General features: G+C 58.1%; 1 protein-coding gene across 1 annotated transcript; it reads left to right on the top strand.

Annotated features, from left to right (window-relative positions):
• The first annotated feature begins 106 nt into the window (after positions 1–106).
• LOC117642247 (coatomer subunit delta) lies at positions 107–4,320 on the top strand. Its single transcript, XM_034380212.1, has 11 exons — positions 107–263; positions 786–825; positions 925–1,148; positions 1,232–1,411; positions 1,502–1,722; positions 1,808–1,975; positions 2,057–2,222; positions 2,308–2,455; positions 2,550–2,661; positions 2,755–2,959; positions 3,049–4,320. The coding sequence occupies exons 1-11, from the start codon at positions 261–263 to the stop codon at positions 3,136–3,138; spliced, it is 1,557 nt and encodes a 518-aa protein (XP_034236103.1). The 5' UTR covers positions 107–260; the 3' UTR covers positions 3,139–4,320.
• The last annotated feature ends 12,441 nt before the right edge of the window (positions 4,321–16,761 follow it).

Below are 16,761 nucleotides of genomic sequence, written 5' to 3'. Positions count from 1 at the left end.
TGAGGAGTTATTCATGGTTACTGAACAGGGGATTGAATAGCACACTTTCGAGTCACTAAAGGTCACTGGAGGCTTGTCCCTGGTTTGAATTCAAATCACGCGCTACTCCACCATTAGCGCGACTGCTTCCTGCCACTGCCGCGCCGCCCTGCTTCATTCTCTGCCGGAGATTCATTTGCAGCTGACAAGTTCATTCCCACGTCACCAGTCAATGTTGTTTTATTGGTTTTGCAGTTTATAAACCCTTTCCATTTGTCAAAATGGTGAGTATAAAACGTGAAATTTATATGGTGGTGTCTTTCAATACATTCCTGGTCCATGCGACCACGTATATGTCGTGTTTTGGTACGTTTGCCTCCGCTTGCGGTAAACATAATTTGACGTGTTATTCGCTCTTATTTCAATTAAACGGTGGTCTCGACGTCTACTCTTGCATTTTCACCTAATCGGCTTGTATCAAACATTTTTTGTATCAAAACCTAAGGCTGTCACTTCGTAGCATCTAATATACGCACCTAGGACAACGTACATAACCTGTATTTTATTCCTTTGCGCTCTTGCCTCCTGTCATTCTATCCAGTTATTGTCCCGTTTGAGTCATTCCCTGGCATTTGTTCTCAAAATTTTATTCCGCTCCTCCCTTTTGGTCCCGGATTTATGTTGCTTTTTGTTATGGGTGTACTTTCAGCAAAGGTTTACAACTACTGCCCAAAATGCACTATGAGAACATGACAGATGTAGGCTTTTTACAATGAAGATTGAAAATAACTTTGTTCTTTTCTCAGGTACTTATTGCTGCTGCAGTGTGTACAAAGGCGGGAAAAGGTGACTTTTTTCAATTAATTTGGACAACTACTTGTGTACAACCTCTTCAATATGTAACAGTTCTTCTCAGTAAATGAATTTCATTCAATTATTTTGCAGTTATATTTTCTCGCCAATTTGTGGAAATGACAAAGGCAAGAATCGAAGGACTGTTGTCAGCTTTTCCTAAGCTTATGTCTTCTGGCAAGCAGCACACGTTTGTTGAAACAGAATCAGTGAGATATGTGTATCAACCTCTTGACCGCCTCTACATGCTTTTGATCACAACAAAGGCCAGTAACATTTTGGAAGATCTGGAGACCCTTCGTCTTTTCTCTCGTGTGGTAAGCTGTTCTGCTTTTCCAAGGGACATTTCACCAATATTATCTTAAAAATTTCTCTTACTACTAATTTTTGTTGCTTGAAGATTCCAGAGTATTGTCATAGTATGGATGAGGCTGAAATTTTGGACAATGCCTTCAATCTAATTTTTGCATTTGATGAAATTGTGGCTCTTGGCTACCGAGAAAGTGTTAATCTGGCACAAATACGCACGTTTGTTGAAATGGACTCCCATGAAGAGAAGGTCTACCAAGCTGTTCGTCAGGTACAAAACAAACTTTCATTGTACCAATTTGTCAAAAATTTCAAGAAAAAAAAATTGTTTTTACACATTATTATTTTATGTGCATTTCAGACTCAAGAACGGGAGGCCAAGAATAAAATGCGGGAAAAGGCAAAAGAATTGCATCGCCAAAAAATTGAAAATGCTAAACGGGGTATCAAAGGCTCTAACAGTAGCTATGGAGGATCTGGAGGCTTTGGTGTGACTATGTTGGCTGGCTCCAACTTCAAATCAGGTTCTGAATCAATGCGAGAAAGCACTGAAGTCCCTCGCTCTTCTTACACCCCTATTTCGTATGTAACCAATTATACTCGTTGTGTTTGCCATTTGTTTTCTGATATTTCCTGCTCTATTATTCTTTATTGCATTTAATTTCAGGAAGCCGTCAAATGCTCCTAAGGCAATGAAATTGACTAGCAAAGGTCGTGATGTGGATTCATTTGTAGAATCATTGAAATCAGAGGGAGAAACTGTTGGGGCTGATGTTGTCAAACCAACTGGTACAACACAAAAAATTACAACAGCTCATCCTGACAATATTGATCCGTTAGTGTCTCTCCTTCTAATATGAAACTTACAAGTCAAGTTTACAAATAAAAAGTAATAATATGGTATACGTATTTGCAGGATTCATCTAAGACTTGAAGAAAGAATGGTTGTGGAAGTGGGTAGGGATGGTGGAGTGCGGAATTTAGAGGTGCATGGCTTTGCTACCTTGCGCATCAGTGATGATAAATTTGGCCGCATCAGAGTGTGTCTTGAAAATAAAGACCAGCGTGGCATCCAATTACAGGCATAGATTTGTTCCTCTTCAGTATAAAACTCCTACTCAAGTTTTTAAAAACTATTTGTCCTAATGTAAAGTACTTGTCTTTCAGACCCATCCCAATGTGGACAAAGAACTCTTTAAATTGAAGTCTCAAATCGGCTTGAAGAACCCTGCAAAGCCATTCCCTATGCACACTGATGTTGGTGTTTTGAAGTGGAGGTTCCATTCTACTGATGAATCCTCTGTGCCCTTGTCAAGTAAGTCTCATCCATTAACAAACAGTATATTGCAGAGATACCAAAAAATCACATCTAAAATATATTAATAATGTTATTTACTCTCTTTTTGCAGTCAATTGTTGGCCATCTGAAAACGGGCAAGGAGGGTGTGATGTCAACATTGAATATGAACTGGAACATACTCATTTGGAGCTGAATGAAGTGTGCATCACAATTCCACTTCCGTAAGTGTGTTTGTGAAATTTTGAGCTCTTGAATATACCTACGTATTATTAAATGGTTCATAAATTTTTATATTGTCATTGATGTGTTTTCAGCATGGGATGCAATCCTGTGGTGGCAGAATGTGATGGTGAATACAATTATGACAGCCGAAAAAATGTTATTACCTGGTCCATGCCAATCCTGGATTCTTCCAACAAATCGGGTTCTATGGAATTCGCAGCACCGAACTGCAACCCTGATGATTTTTTCCCCCTACAAGTGAACTTTGTTTCTAAGCAGTCCTATGCTCACTTGAAGGTAACAAATTGCTACCATATTAATGTTTGATTATGATTCATTCTTTTTTCTATATAATATAGCTATTGTTTTCTTTGTATAATTTTCAGATCACTGAGGTTATGCAAGTTGATGATGATGTGCCTGCTAAGTATTCATCAGAAACTGTGCTGTTTGCTGAAAAATATGAAATTGTTTAGGACCTACTGTAAGGTTTTTTCTCTGTAAAGTGACCTGGATAATATGTATCTTGTTGTGAATGTACCGTGATAAAAGATGTGAAAATCAACTGTAACATGGTGAAAATACATGCAACACCATGAGAATTATGTAGGTAATTTAATTGAAATTGTGGTCAGTATGTGTTTCTAGAAAAACAAAATGAGAACTGGACAATGTTTTTATAAATTCAGTATTTTCTTTTGCATTGAAATAATAATTCTATGACCTGTTCAGACATTCTAATTCTAAAGCTAGATTCTTTGAAGTTCATATTTTTTACTTGAAATATATTCCAATGATAAGCATTTCTATCTATGATCATTACGAGGTTTATTCCATCAAATCTAGTTGATAAAGTCTTAAAACCTCGGTTACTTTATTCTTGGAAATTAAAAGACGAGATCTCCTATTTTCTTGTCTGTGTTTTGGTATATCCTCATTGAGGTATCTGGCGCGGCTCCAGGGGGTAATTACCTAGGGCTACCTCGGTACTAGAAGGTGGGCCGAAACCATCACCTCTTGTTGGCAATTACTCGTCTCTTAAAGAAATCCTGGAGCCATGCCTCTGAGGTATATGGGTTCGAGAAGGAAAGAATGAAAGAGTACATGTTATTGGTTTATAGATGTTGAATGAGCACTTGGTTTTCTTAATTTATGCATTAAGTTGTGCAGTTTTCATCCCCTTATCTATGTTTTATTGTACAATTGGAATGTATGTATTGTCAAAATGAAATTACTACCTTCATTAGTTACAGGATCAAGCTTTTATTTGTATGTTGGGGAAACTTTTATGTCTTATAAGATATGCATTGATGTCGAGAGATATTAAATGAGATGACTCCATTGTTTTTGTAATAGTTCACTTTGTTATTTTAAAACTTCCATGCAATATGGCTGAACTGTCTGAATCATTGTGTATGCAGCAAACGCATGCAACTTGAAGAGATCTACCCTATCATAGATATTTAATAAAAATTTGAACATCAACATCCCTCATTATTCTGCTATGTGGAGAGCAGTTTGTAGATAGAAGAAATTAGTTTCGTGCTATGAGTGTGGATATTCATTTTTGTTTAGTTGTTTTGTTGTACTTTATCAATTTTTAACAAAGGCTTTACTTTTGCGGCCAGATTTCCAAATAAAAGAAACTACTATTATTACAATGGGTGCATCCAATTTTCTCTCCTTGTCTCCCAAAAACAGATGACCCCACCTCAAAACAGCACACACATACAGCTCAATCACAAAAAAGAAAGAAGTAAGGTGAAAGGGAGACAAGGCTCTTGGCGGTTCAAAAGTCTGATGAAGGGGTGGTCGAAAAATGGACGCATCTGGGGCGCATCGAGGCCCCAGCCCCAGCCAGCTCACCAGGCCAAACTAAACGTGTGTTGCCAAGAACTAGCCTAGAACCTGCGCCAAGTTGCGGCAAGTCAAGGAGCCCCTGCGATTTGGCATACGATCATGTGTGGTCTAGCCCTTAATGGTAATGGCAGGGTAGGCCACGTGGTGGACACGGACGCACAAGCCGCCCAGTGAATGCCTACCTCCCATTACCATTACCATTAAGGGCTAGGCGCTCTCCTCGTCCCCACGGGCGCGAGGGGAGAGGAGAACGCACTGTGACGCGTTTTGAGCTCCAGAGTCGCTGAACAGAACTAGAGCCCTAGAGAGGGGGAGAAACGCGGACTCCTGAAATGCTCCGCTGGATTTCTCATATTTTAGGCTCTATTTTAGGGCAGACAGAACGTGTGACCCCCACCAGTGGATTGCTCTCCGAACGAGGAATCCATTGGTGGGGTCACACACTTGCTTCGAGTCCCATTTAGCCACTCTGGAGCCTAAAATACGTCCGGGATTTTGGTCGCCGCCACCGGTCTTCTGGCCCACTGTCGAACGAAACAAAGCGAAAGGAGGCGCAGAGGCCCATACACAGCCTCGCTGCCTCTCAGAGGGCATTCAGATTGTCCCGATACTGAGTGCAGCCGCACATATGGCGCGACAACAGTGCTTTCGTCGCTATGTCTCCCTCTCACTCACGGAGCGCTCCGTCAGGGTGCGAGAGAGACGGAGCGACGAAGAACTGGTCGACAGCAGACCGACGGCCCGCCGACGGCCGACGGGGCGGTGGACTTCCCCCGGCGCTCCGCCTGCCCCTTCGCGCCCCTTGGCCTGCTCTGCCGGCATGGGAATGCGGGCGGCATGCCGACGCAAAGAAGTGGGAAGTGGGAAGCAGGAAGCAAGGCGAGAGCAATTACCTCGGGGACTAATGGGGACGGGGATTGGGGATGGGGGGGAAGGTCCGGCCGATGGAGCGGCAGCGCGATGGGCGCACTGGAGCGTGGCTGGAGCATGAGACTCATGGCTGGAGGCTCGAGTGGCTCCAGCCGCTCCAGCCGCTCCAGCCATGAGTCTCATGCTCCAGCCTATGCGCCGCTCCAGCCTATGCGGCGCTCCAGCCTATGCGCGGCTCCAGCCTATGAGCGGCTCCAGCCTATGCGCCGCTCCAGCCTATGCGCCGCTCCAGCCTATGAGCGGCTCCAGCCTATGCGCCGCTCCATCCTATGCGCCGCTCCATCCTATGCGCCGCTCCAGCCTATGCGCCGCTCCAGCCTATGAGCGGCCCAGCCTATGCGCCGCTCCATCCTAGCGCCGCTCCACCCTATGCGCCGCTCCAGCCTATGCGCGGCTCCAGCCTATGAGCGGCTCCAGCCTATGCGCCGCTCCAGCCTATGCGCGGCTCCAGCCTATGCGCCGCTCCAGCCTATGCGCCGCTCCAGCCTATGAGCGGCTCCAGCCTATGCGCCGCTCCAGCCTATGCGCGGCTCCAGCCTATGCGCCGCTCCAGCCTATGCGCCGCTCCAGCCTATGAGCGGCTCCAGCCTATGCGCCGCTCCATCCTATGCGCCGCTCCATCCTATGCGCCGCTCCAGCCTATGCGCCGCTCCAGCCTATGAGCGGCTCCAGCCTATGCGCCGCTCCAGCCTATGCGCGGCTCCAGCCTATGCGCCGCTCCAGCTGGCTGTTTCCGAACAGCCCCGCCTCCCTCGCACTCATGGGGCGGCCCGCGGGGGTGCGAGAGAGACAGAGCGGCGGGCCCGTCCAGAGTCAGCCCGGAGCGCACAAAGCGGCTTTGACGCGCGCATGCGGTTGCAAAACGCGTGCTCCAGATGCGCGCGCGCGTGCGCCAATTCGGGAAGAGCACTGCGAAGTGCGAAGGGAGGCACATGTGTCGGCGGCGCGTCCTTGATCCACGCCACCGTGAACCACCGAGGCGACGAGGCGTCATCGTTTGCTTCTCGTCCGAGGCGTGCGGCGTCCTGATTCCGAGAGTCTTTTTCATCATCGCTCTGTCTCTCTCGCACCTACGCAGGATGCCCCATGAGTGTGAGAGACACAGAGCGACGAAAACGACTCTCGGAATTAGCCTGCTGGGCGAACACGGCCGCGTGCAGCTCGCCACCGCCACGCCACGCACAGTGTCCTGCAGGCGGCTAAAACTGTAGACACGTTTTGAGCTCCAGAGTCTCGAAATGGGACTCGAACCAAACGTGTGACCCCACCAATGGATTGCTCGTTCAGAGAGCAATCCATTGGTGGGGTCACACGGTCGGTTCGAGTCCCAATTAGCGACTCTATAGCTCAAAACGCGTCCAGAGTTTTGGCCGCCTGCACCGGTCTTCTGGCCCTCTGTGCCACGCCGCGCAAGACGCGGACCCCGTGCGGCCGAGCCGCGGCGCCAAGGACGAGCCAAGGCACCGTAAAGATAACGACGTCGTTACGCGGCGTTACGCGGGGCGTTACTCGATACCGCCACCGTCACGCGGCGTTACCCGACCAGTTACTTAGTTACGGCGTTGTTACAGCGGCCCAGCGACGGATGAGCACGCCGTCGTACCAGGGCACTGCACTCTGCACTGCACACTGCACCGCGAAGCAAGCGTCTAGCTAGGGAAGGGAAGGGAAGGGAAGGGAAGGGAAGGGAAGGGAAGGGAAGGGAAGGGAAGGGAAGGGAAGGGAAGGGAAGGCTGAAAGGCCGGCAAAGTGCGCGCGCTGCAAATTCAGCCCGTCGGGTGAAGACGCACGGCCAGCCGAGCGATTCAGAAAAGCGGTTTGTCGCTCCGTCTCTCTCGCACCCTCACGGAGAGCGCCACGAGTGCGACAGAGACAGAGCGACGAAACGACTCTTCTGGATCGCGCGGCCGGCCCGCCTAGCAGCCCTTTAATTACCCTCCTCTGACTGGTGGGCAGGGCGACGGCCGAGCGATCCAGAAGAGTCGTCTCGTCGCTCTGTCTCTCTCGCACTCATGGGGCTCTCCGTAGGGGTGCGAGAGAGACGGAGCGACAAACCGCCCTTCTGAGTCACTCGGGGAAGCGTCGGCAGAAATAATCATTCTCTTCAGATGCTTGCCGGGCCGCAGCGCCGCGGCATCTGCAGCTTCGATTCCCGAGTGTACATAAATACGCAGCACGCCGCGACGGGACATTAACATGCAAAGTAACGGAACGGCTCGGCGTAAATATCATTTCGCAGCGCCAGCACTGTGCCCGTGGTGTGCCTGTGCCGCGGCAAGGCTGTGTGCAAAAATTCGCTATTTGCATTTTCCCGGCCGGCCTGCTGGCTGGCTGGCTGGCTGCAGCACTTTTATGGTGTCTCTCTCGCGCCCTGGACCCGGCAGACCCGGCAGACCCGGCAGACCCGGCGCGGCTCGGAGAAATAATAACGGACCGGCCTTTCCGCGGAGAGGTGATTTACCTGCCTTTATTACTTTGTTTGGAGGAGTGCACGGGTTCAAATCCCCGCGCGGGCAGCACTTTTTTCCCCCCACCGCGCACTGCGGCCGCGCGGGGAGGCAGGCGCGCGCTGCGCGCGGGGAAACGGAACGGAGATGGACGGCGAGCGGTTCGAAACGAACAGCACAGCGATTCCGAACAGTTGTCCGTCTCTCTCGCACCCTCACGGCTCGAAGGGGCGCTCCATGAGGGCGAGAGAGACAGAGCGACGAAAGCGCTGCTCGGAATCCGCCTGCTGAGCGGTGCGCCTGCTACACTGCAGCGCTGCACCGTGCGCTGCTGGAATGGCGCGAAAACTGGCCGCTTTACAGCCCAACTTCCAGTGGAACGGCCGTCCAGCGCGGCAGCGCGGCCCAGCACACTGATTTCGAGAGTCATCGCTCTGTCTCTCTCGCACTCACGGGGCGTCCCGTATAGGTGCGAGAGAGACGGAGCGACGGAAACGACTCTCGGAATGCGCGGATGAGCCGAGCGGCGCACGCACCGTCTCTCTCACACTCACGGGGCGTCCCGTGGAGGGAGAGAGAAGGGCAGAGCGGCGATGCTCTGTTTGGAATGAGACTGCTGCATCCCTGACGGCGTATTTTTCTTTCCGCTCCCGATGAAATGAAGGCGGTGCAGGCAGGGCCAGGCAGGGCCAGGCAGGGCCAGGCAGGGCCAGGCAGGGCCAGGCAGGGCCAGGCAGGGCCAGGCAGGGCCAGGCAGGGCCAGGCAGGGCCAGGCAGGGCCAGGCAGGGCCAGGCAGGGCCAGGCAGGGCCAGGCAGGGCCAGGCAGGGCCAGGCAGGGCCAGGCAGGGCCAGGCAGGCCAGGCAGGGCCAGGCAGGCCAGGCAGGGCCAGGCAGGCCAGGCAGGGCCAGGCAGGGCCAGGCAGGGCCAGGCAGGGCCAGGCAGGGCCAGGCAGGGCCAGGCAGGGCCAGGCAGGGCCAGGCAGGGCCAGGCAGGGCCAGGCAGGGCCAGGCAGGGCCAGGCAGGGCCAGGCAGGGCCAGGCTGGGCCAGGCAGGGCCAGGCAGGGCCAGGCAGGGCCAGGCAGGGCCAGGCGGGGCCAGGCAGGGCCAGGCAGGGCCAGGCAGGGCCAGGCAGGGCCAGGCGGGGCCAGGCAGGGCCGGGCGGGGCCAGGGGCCAGGGCCAGGCAGGGCCGGCAGGGCCGGGCAGGGCCAGGCGGGGCCGGCAGGGCCAGGCGGGGCCAGGCAGGGCAGGGGGGCCGGGCAGGGGGGGGGCAGGGCCAGGCAGGGCCAGGCAGGGCCGGGCAGGGCCGGGCAGGGCCAGGCGGGGCCGGGCAGGCCGGGCAGGGCCAGGCAGGGCCAGGCGGGGCCGGGCAGGGCCAGGCAGGGCCAGGCAGGGCCAGGCAGGGCCAGGCGGGGCCAGGCAGGGCCGGGCGGGGCCCAGGCAGGGCAGCGGGGCCAGCGGGGCCGGGCAGGGCCAGGCGGGGCCAGGCAGGGCCAGGCGGGGCCGGGCGGGGCCCAGGCAGGGCCACGGGGCCAGGCGGGGCCCAGGCAGGGCCAGGCAGGGCCAGGCAGGGCCGGGCAGGCCAGGCAGGGCCAGGCGGGGCCCGGGCAGGGCCAGGCGGGGCCGGCGGGGCCAGGCAGGGCCAGGCAGGGCCAGGCGGGGCCCGGGCAGGGCCGGCAGGGCCAGGCAGGGCCGGGGGCAGGGGGCCAGGCGGGGCCCAGGCAGGGCCAGGCGGGCCAGGCGGGGCCAGGCGGGCCAGGCGGGCCAGGCAGGGCCAGGCAGGGCCGGGCGGGGCCAGGCGGGGCCAGGCAGGGCCGGCAGGGCCAGGCAGGGCCAGGCAGGGCCAGGCAGGGCCGGGCGGGCCAGGCGGGGCCGGCAGGGCCAGGCGGGGCCAGGCAGGGCCGGGCAGGGCCAGGCAGGGCCGGGCAGGCCGGGCAGGGCCGGGCAGGGCCAGGCGGGGCCGGCAGGGCCAGGCGGGCCGCAGGGCCAGGCAGGGCCAGGCAGGCCAGGCAGGGCCAGCAGGGCCAGGCAGGGCCAGGCAGGCCAGGCAGGGCCAGGCAGGGCCAGGCGGGGCCAGGCAGGGCCAGGCAGGGCCAGGCGGGGCCAGGCAGGGCCGGCAGGGCCGGGCGGGCCCAGGCAGGGCCAGGCGGGGCCCAGGCAGGGCCAGGCAGGGCCAGGCGGGGCCAGGCAGGGCCAGGCGGGGCCGGCAGGGCCAGCAGGGCCGGGCGGGGCCAGGCAGGGCCAGGCGGGGCCAGGCAGGGCCAGGCAGGGCCAGGCGGGGCCCAGGCGGGGCCAGGCAGGGCCAGGCAGGGCCAGGCGGGGCCAGCAGGGCCAGGCAGGGCCAGGCGGGGCCGGGCAGGGCCAGGCAGGGCCAGGCGGGGCCAGGCGGGGGAAACCCCGGCCGACGCCGAGAGGGATTGAAGACGTCTCCCTCCTCAAACGTACCCCCCAAGCTCGCAGGGCCCCAAGCCCTTTGAATCCCAAAGATAAAGTGTCTGGCCGGCCTACACTAGGCGACGCACCCCGCCCCGCCTCGCCCCGCCTCGCCCCGCCTCGCCCCGCCTCGCCCCGCCTCGCCTACTGACGCAAAGCCCGTCTCCAGATTTGGTCCCTGCCGTGCGGAAGGGCGACCAAGTCGGCAAGTAGTGGCAAACTTAGGGCCGGACGCCCCCCCCCCCCCGCCATCCTTCGCACACTAATAACTCGAACGTGTCTGGCCGAAGGGGGCACGGCTTACCCGCCCATCCCCCCTCCACCGCGCTGTCATGCAGTCATGCGGGGTCGCGAGCCCGTCAGCCAGTGCGCGGGGCGCACTCAGGGCGGGCACCCTGGCGCAGCGGTCCACAGTGGGCCAGAAGACCGAGGAAGCCGACCAAAACTCTAGACGCGTTTTGAGCTCCAGAGTCTCGGCATGGGACGGAACACTGAGAATGAAAAAGTCATGATCAATACCCAATTTTGGGCGAGGTTTACTTTCTCACCCAAATTTGGGCGAGGAATGTTTCCTCGCCCAATTTAGGCGAGGAAAGCTTCCTCGCCCAATTTTGGGTGAGAAAGGGTGTATCAGCTCCCTATATAGCTCCATAGTATTATGACCCAAATTTGGGCGAGGAAACTTTCCTCACCCAAAATTTTAGTCATGATCATGACTCTTTCATTCTCAGTGAACCGAGCGTGTGACCCCACCAATGGATTCCTCGTGCGGAAAGCAATCCATTGGTGGGGTCACACGGTCGGTTCGGGTCCCATTCAGCGACTCTGGAGCTCAAAACGCGTCCGGGATTTTGGCCGCCTCCACCGGTCTTCTGGCCCACTGTGAGGTCCGACTAGACTCCGAACAGTGCTCCGTCGCTCTGTCTCTCTCGCACCCCAACGGGGCCGGGCCGCGGGAGCCAGAGCGAGCCTGAGCGACGGGCCCACTGTTCGGAACCGGCCTGAGCTCCGAGCTGGCTCGGAGGGGTACTTAGCCAGCCCACGGCAAGGTTCCCGGTCCCTTTCAGTCCCTCCCAGTCCCTTTCAGCAGCTTCACGCAGTGACCGGGAATAAGAGTCCCCCCCCCCTCCCCTCTCGAGGAGAATTACTCCTTTCGCCAGCAGCACTGCTAGTTGTTTCGTTCCGTTACTTCTCCGTTACAACGTGTCGTAAAGCACGCGGGGGGGGGGGGGGGGAGAAGAGGAGAGAAGGACAAGAGGGGAGGGGAGTAAGGTGGGCGCGGCACCACCCCTCACTGCACCCTTTTCCTTGTAGCCACTAACTTTTTACTTGACTCACACAGAAAGCAGGTAAAAGCATCTTCGCCCTAAACGGATGGATGGTCGCGGCCTAAGGGAGAGAGAGAGAGAGAGAGAGAGAGAGAGAGAGGAGAGAGAGAGAGAGAGAGAGAGAGAGAGAGAGAGAGAGAGAGAGAGAAGAGAGAGAGAGAGAGAGAGAGGAGAGAGAGAGAGAGGAGAAGAGAGAGAGAGAGAGAGAGAGAGAGAGAGAGAGAGAGAGAGGTGGAGATGGTGGTCTAGCAAAGCGTGGGAAAAGGAGGTTGGGGGTGGTTGGGGGCGGGGGAGGGAATGACAGCAGCAATGGCGCGAGGAGAACCGCGACCTCGCCTTGCGCTTGTGTGTTACTTCTCAGAGGCAGCGAAAAAAAAAGGCGCGTAAAAGCCGCTGCACAAGTGTGTGCGTGCACGTGTGTAAAACACAACGCTTAGCCATGTGTGTGTGACAGAGGAGGGAAAAAGGGGGCGGGGAGGGTGAGGGGCCCACCCGGACTACGAGTTGCGCCACCACCGCCGCCGCCTTCAATAGCTTGTTCGCGTCGCCATTGTGATTTCAACGCACTGGGAAACACAATGTAATTTCGGCTTCCGCTTCACCGAGGCGGGGCGGGGCGGGGCGGGGCGAGGGCGGGGTGGCGCGCCCTGAAACTGGAGCCTTAACTCACTTTCCGCAGCGTGCGGTGCATTGTGCCTCCGCGGCGCCTCCGCATTGTCACTTGATTCGCACGGCGACTCGCGCGGGCAGGCACCGCCATCCGTCACAGACGAGGTCACAGAGCAGCGGCGCGGCGCGGGTTCGAATACCAGTCACGCACCCCCTTTTTTGCCAATCAACTTCGAGCCCTGCGCCGCCTCCGCTGGGGTTCCCAGCAGGGCCCAGCAGCAGCAGGCCCAGGTGGTGCTCCCTGCCCCCATCCCCTGATTCCGGCAGCGCCATGCACGTTACCGCAATCGACTTACTTCGCCGGGCCGGGCGGGCAGGCTGTGCTGGCTGGGTGGGCCTCTCTGTCACAGCAGATTTGTAAAATATGGGCCGGGGACTGCTGACTGAGCAGTGGCCCCGCCGCCGTGCTGGGGGCGGCCAGGGGCGGCCAGGGGGAAGGGGGGCTGCCCAGCCAGCCCACTCTGGAATGCTGCGCGCGGCGGCAGGGCGGCACGGCCGGCGGCACGGCGGCAAGGGGAGCGGGCCACAGCGCCGCAGCGCCGCACTACTTAAAACTCGCGGCCAGAGCACGGCTAAAGTTGGTGGCGACCGCAACCCTTTCCGTTCGGAGTGGAGCCGAGCCGGGCCGAGCCGGGCAAGGCCGAGCGGGGCCGAGCCGAGCCCTGTATACCCGGGCCACGTCGTCGGACACCTCGTCACGGGCGCCGCGCCGCGTCCCACATCGCCGCCGCCCCGTCCGGTCGGCAGGGCCGTAACGGGGAATGACCGAAAGTCTTCCGGATAGACGCGCCGCCCCGCCGCCTCGCCCGCCGCGATCGGAAATTGGTCGGAAACTCGACCGGCACGCTTTACATTGGGCCGTGCAAAAAAAACAACAAAAAAACAACATCAACAAAATAACACGGCTTCATAATTTCGTTTGCAGAACCTCGAAGCGGAGGGGAAGGTTGTGGGAGAGGCGGGCGAGGGGAAGCGGTCGCGGGAGATGAGCTGTTTCGCTCCGTGGCGACCGAGCAGACCAGACGCTAAAACGAAATTGCCGCCCCGCCCCGCCCCGCCCCGCCCCGCCCCGCCCCGCCCGCCCCGCCCGCCCCCCCGCCCCGCCCGCCCCCCCCCGGAGCACCGTCTGAACCCGTGTTCTATTTTGGCGTCCACGGCGGGAGACGCGCTGCTCGCCCTTCGTTACCTGGGCTGCCTTTCTAGCACAAGCAGACCGCCTTCTCCGCGAGGCGGACGGACCATCCGCGGGGAGCCGCGGCCGAACGACGTGAGGTCAAATGGGCGGCCGGGGGGGGGGGGAGGATCCTCTGTTTAACGCACCGCCGCGCCGCCGCGCCGCCGCCTTCCGCGGGCCGAGTCGCCCCGTCTCTCTCGCACCGCCGCGGGGCGCGCCACGAGTGCGAGAGAGACAGAGGGGCGCGGAACAAATTCATTACCGCGAGTCGCAGCGCCGCGAGGACGGCGACGGCGGCACTGCAAGGCGGCAGGACGGCGGGGCGGCGCGGCGTCTTTATTAGTGCCATCAAACGCTGCCGAAGCACAAGCGGACCGTCTCCCGCCCCGGAGGATGGGCCGCCGCAGGCCCGCTTGTCAGAGGGAGAGAGAGAGAGAGAGAATGAGAGAGAGAGAGAGAGAGAGAGAGAGAGAGAGAGAGAGAGAGAGAAAGAGAGAGAGATATATCTTTTTGGTATGCAATGCGCAGAGGGCTTCCGCAATACTGTATGTTTGTGCAGAAAACCATTCGCTAAAAACGAAATACCGAGTTTGTCCCATTAGCGAATATTTTTCTTGAGCAAGAGATTCTTTCGTACCGAGATAAATGTTTTCATTCATCACTGAATCGACGACTATAGTTGTCGGACCATAACGAACAGTTATTTCCTCCGGGTAACTTCCTCGTGTCTGGTCCCCCGCTCTCTAATTTTGACGAGGGGGGAACAGCTTCCCACATTCGTTGTACAAAATGTGACCACATTCTACATTCAGGTGGCAAAAACGCCTGTAAGTAGGCAACACGTGTGGCAAAAACGCCAGAAATCTTGCACATTCCTGCACATTCACACAATCATTGTACACAAAATTTTACAGTGGGTCACCCCTCGAATTTTGAGCATTGCGCCGCGGAGTTTCGCTGCCGTGCGATTCAGAACAGCCGTTTCGCCGCTCCGTCTCTCTCGCACTCATGGGAACCCACTGCAGGGTCGTGAGAGAGAGACAGAGCGATGGAACGACTGCCTGTCCGGAATCAGCGTGCTGCGAGCTGCTTGCTGCGCAAAGGAGATTACGAGAAGACTTGCACGAGGACGCGCGCCAACACATCATTGTCTGCGAGTGTCGAGTCCCCGCCGCCACTGGACACTCCAAACAACTGTGGAAAAAAAACAAAAACAAAAAGTGAAAGAGTTAAAAAGCGCCAGTGTGTCCCGTGATTACGGGCGAAGCACTCGATGCTGGCGGGGCGGCGTGGAGCGGTGCGTTTCAAAGTTTGCCGTGCACTGCTTGCGCTGCTTGCGCCCCGTAAGTGTTCGCACTCGGGGGCCCAACGGTCTTTTGTGCGTCGCTTTTGATCTTGTAGTGAGGTTCATTAAAAGTTCCGCTTAAACTTCATTAAAAACTTTGCTTCGTTTTGGGGGGGCGGTGGCGGAGGGTCTGCCCGTCGGGGACCGGCCCAGCCCGGCCCCGCGGCCTGCAGCGAGCAGTGCGACGGCCTCGCATCGCGTGTCGCCGTTTTAGTGGCACTCCAGTGTCACTTTTAGCCACTTTATTGGCACTTTGGTGGTACTTGAGTGGCGCCGCGGGCCGCGCCGAACCGCGCCGAGCATCGCCGGGGGGACGTTCGCCTCGGGGACGGCGACGACGACGAGGACGTCGCGGACGACGAGGACGGTGAGGCCGACGAGGACGGTGAGGCCGACGACGAGGATGGCGAGGACGACGAGGACGGTGAGGCCGACGACGAGGATGGCGAGGACGACGAGGACGGTGAGGCCGACGACGAGGATGGCGAGGACGTGGGACGTCGAGGACGACGACGGACGCGCGACGGCGCGGACGACGGGACGGCGAGGACGCGGGACGGCGAGGCCGACGCGAGGACTGGCGAGGACGCCGGAACGGTCGCGAGGACGTCGCGGACGTCGCGGACGGCGCGGACGGCGCGGACGGCGCCGAGCCCGCGCCGGAAGGATGCCAACCTGAGCTGAGGCACGCCGTTGAAATTGGTCCGAGGACTGGTGTTTGGTGTTTAGGGGAGTGCAGTGCAGCGGGGCTATGCTAAGCGTGGCGGGGCCGTGCGGGGCCGGGCGGGGCGTGGTCCGCAGTCGCAACGAGCTTGTTCGGGCCGGGTGCCGGGCGGGCAGGGGAGTATAGGTGGGGTGGGTGGAGGCCAAGGTGTAGCTGGAGATGGATGAGCCCACCCCTCTCCCTTCCCGCTGCAGGCCGCCTCCGAGCGGTGCGGTCCCCGTCGTTCTGTCCCTCACACCCATACGGGACGCCCCACGGGTGCGAGAGAGAAGAGAGAGACGCCGTCCGCTGGGACGACTCACAATGGGGCGGACCCGCCAGGCCGCCAGGCCGGACGCCGACGTATTGGCTGAGCCATCATTCACGCACGCACGGTGCTCCTGCATGCCGCCCGCCTGCCCGTCCGCCTGCAGACTGATTCCAAGCGGGACGCCGGTCTCTCTCCCTCGCACTCGGAGGACACCGAGGGGTGCGAGAGGGGCTGACTCTGCCCGCCGGCCGAGCTGGCGACGCACAGTGGGCCAGAAAACCAGTGGAGGCGGCCAAAGCTCTAAACGCGTTTTGAGCTCCAGAGTCGCTAAATAGGCCTCGAACCGAACGTGTGACCCCACCAATGGATTGCTCTCCGAACGAGGAATCCATTGGTGGGGTCACACGCTCGCTTCGAGTCCTGTTTAGCGACTCTGGAGCTCAAAACGCGTCTAGAGTTGTGGCCGCCTCCACTGGTCTTCTGGCCCACTGTGCGACGCGCGGGACGGGGCAGACAGCCCGGCAGGCAGCCCGTTAATTGATTTATGCTCCGGCCTTCTTGGCCACGGCTTTGTGTGCGGACACCGCGGACATTGTTCGGAACAGCCATTCGAAAAAATAATTAATTAACGCGAGGCGGGGTGGACGAGGCTGGCGGCAGCGCGCGTGCCGAGAATGCGATGCGGGACCGAAAAACGTTCGTCCGTCTGCGCGCTGATCGCCACGCCACCTGCCTGCGCCCAAGTCGCGGGGCGGGGCCTCCCCCCGCCCTCCACCCCTCACCCTGGGGCCCCGCCTGGGGCCTTGTTGGCTGTTTGTTGGAATATCGTATTCACATCAAATTCGCATTAGCCTCGGCTGAATATTATTTTGGCACAGACGCGGGAAACAAATTATGGCGCGTCGTTTCGCTGCCGTCGTGTCGGCGACTGACGCGCTG

The sequence above is a fragment of the Thrips palmi genome, unplaced genomic scaffold (genome assembly GCF_012932325.1).
Source record: "Thrips palmi isolate BJ-2018 unplaced genomic scaffold, TpBJ-2018v1 HiC_scaffold_16, whole genome shotgun sequence".
NCBI lineage: Eukaryota > Metazoa > Arthropoda > Insecta > Thysanoptera > Thripidae > Thrips > Thrips palmi.
The sequence above is the reverse complement of the archived record's forward strand: the minus strand, read 5'-3'. Positions and strand labels throughout refer to the sequence as shown.

Bases quoted from the DNA above. Each gene is read 5' to 3' on its own strand.
- LOC117642247 (XM_034380212.1), top strand. The intron at 1,149-1,231 runs GTAAGCTGTTCT...TGTTGCTTGAAG, and splicing joins TTCGTCTTTTCTCTCGTGTG to ATTCCAGAGTATTGTCATAG. The intron at 1,976-2,056 runs GTTAGTGTCTCT...ACGTATTTGCAG, and splicing joins CATCCTGACAATATTGATCC to GATTCATCTAAGACTTGAAG.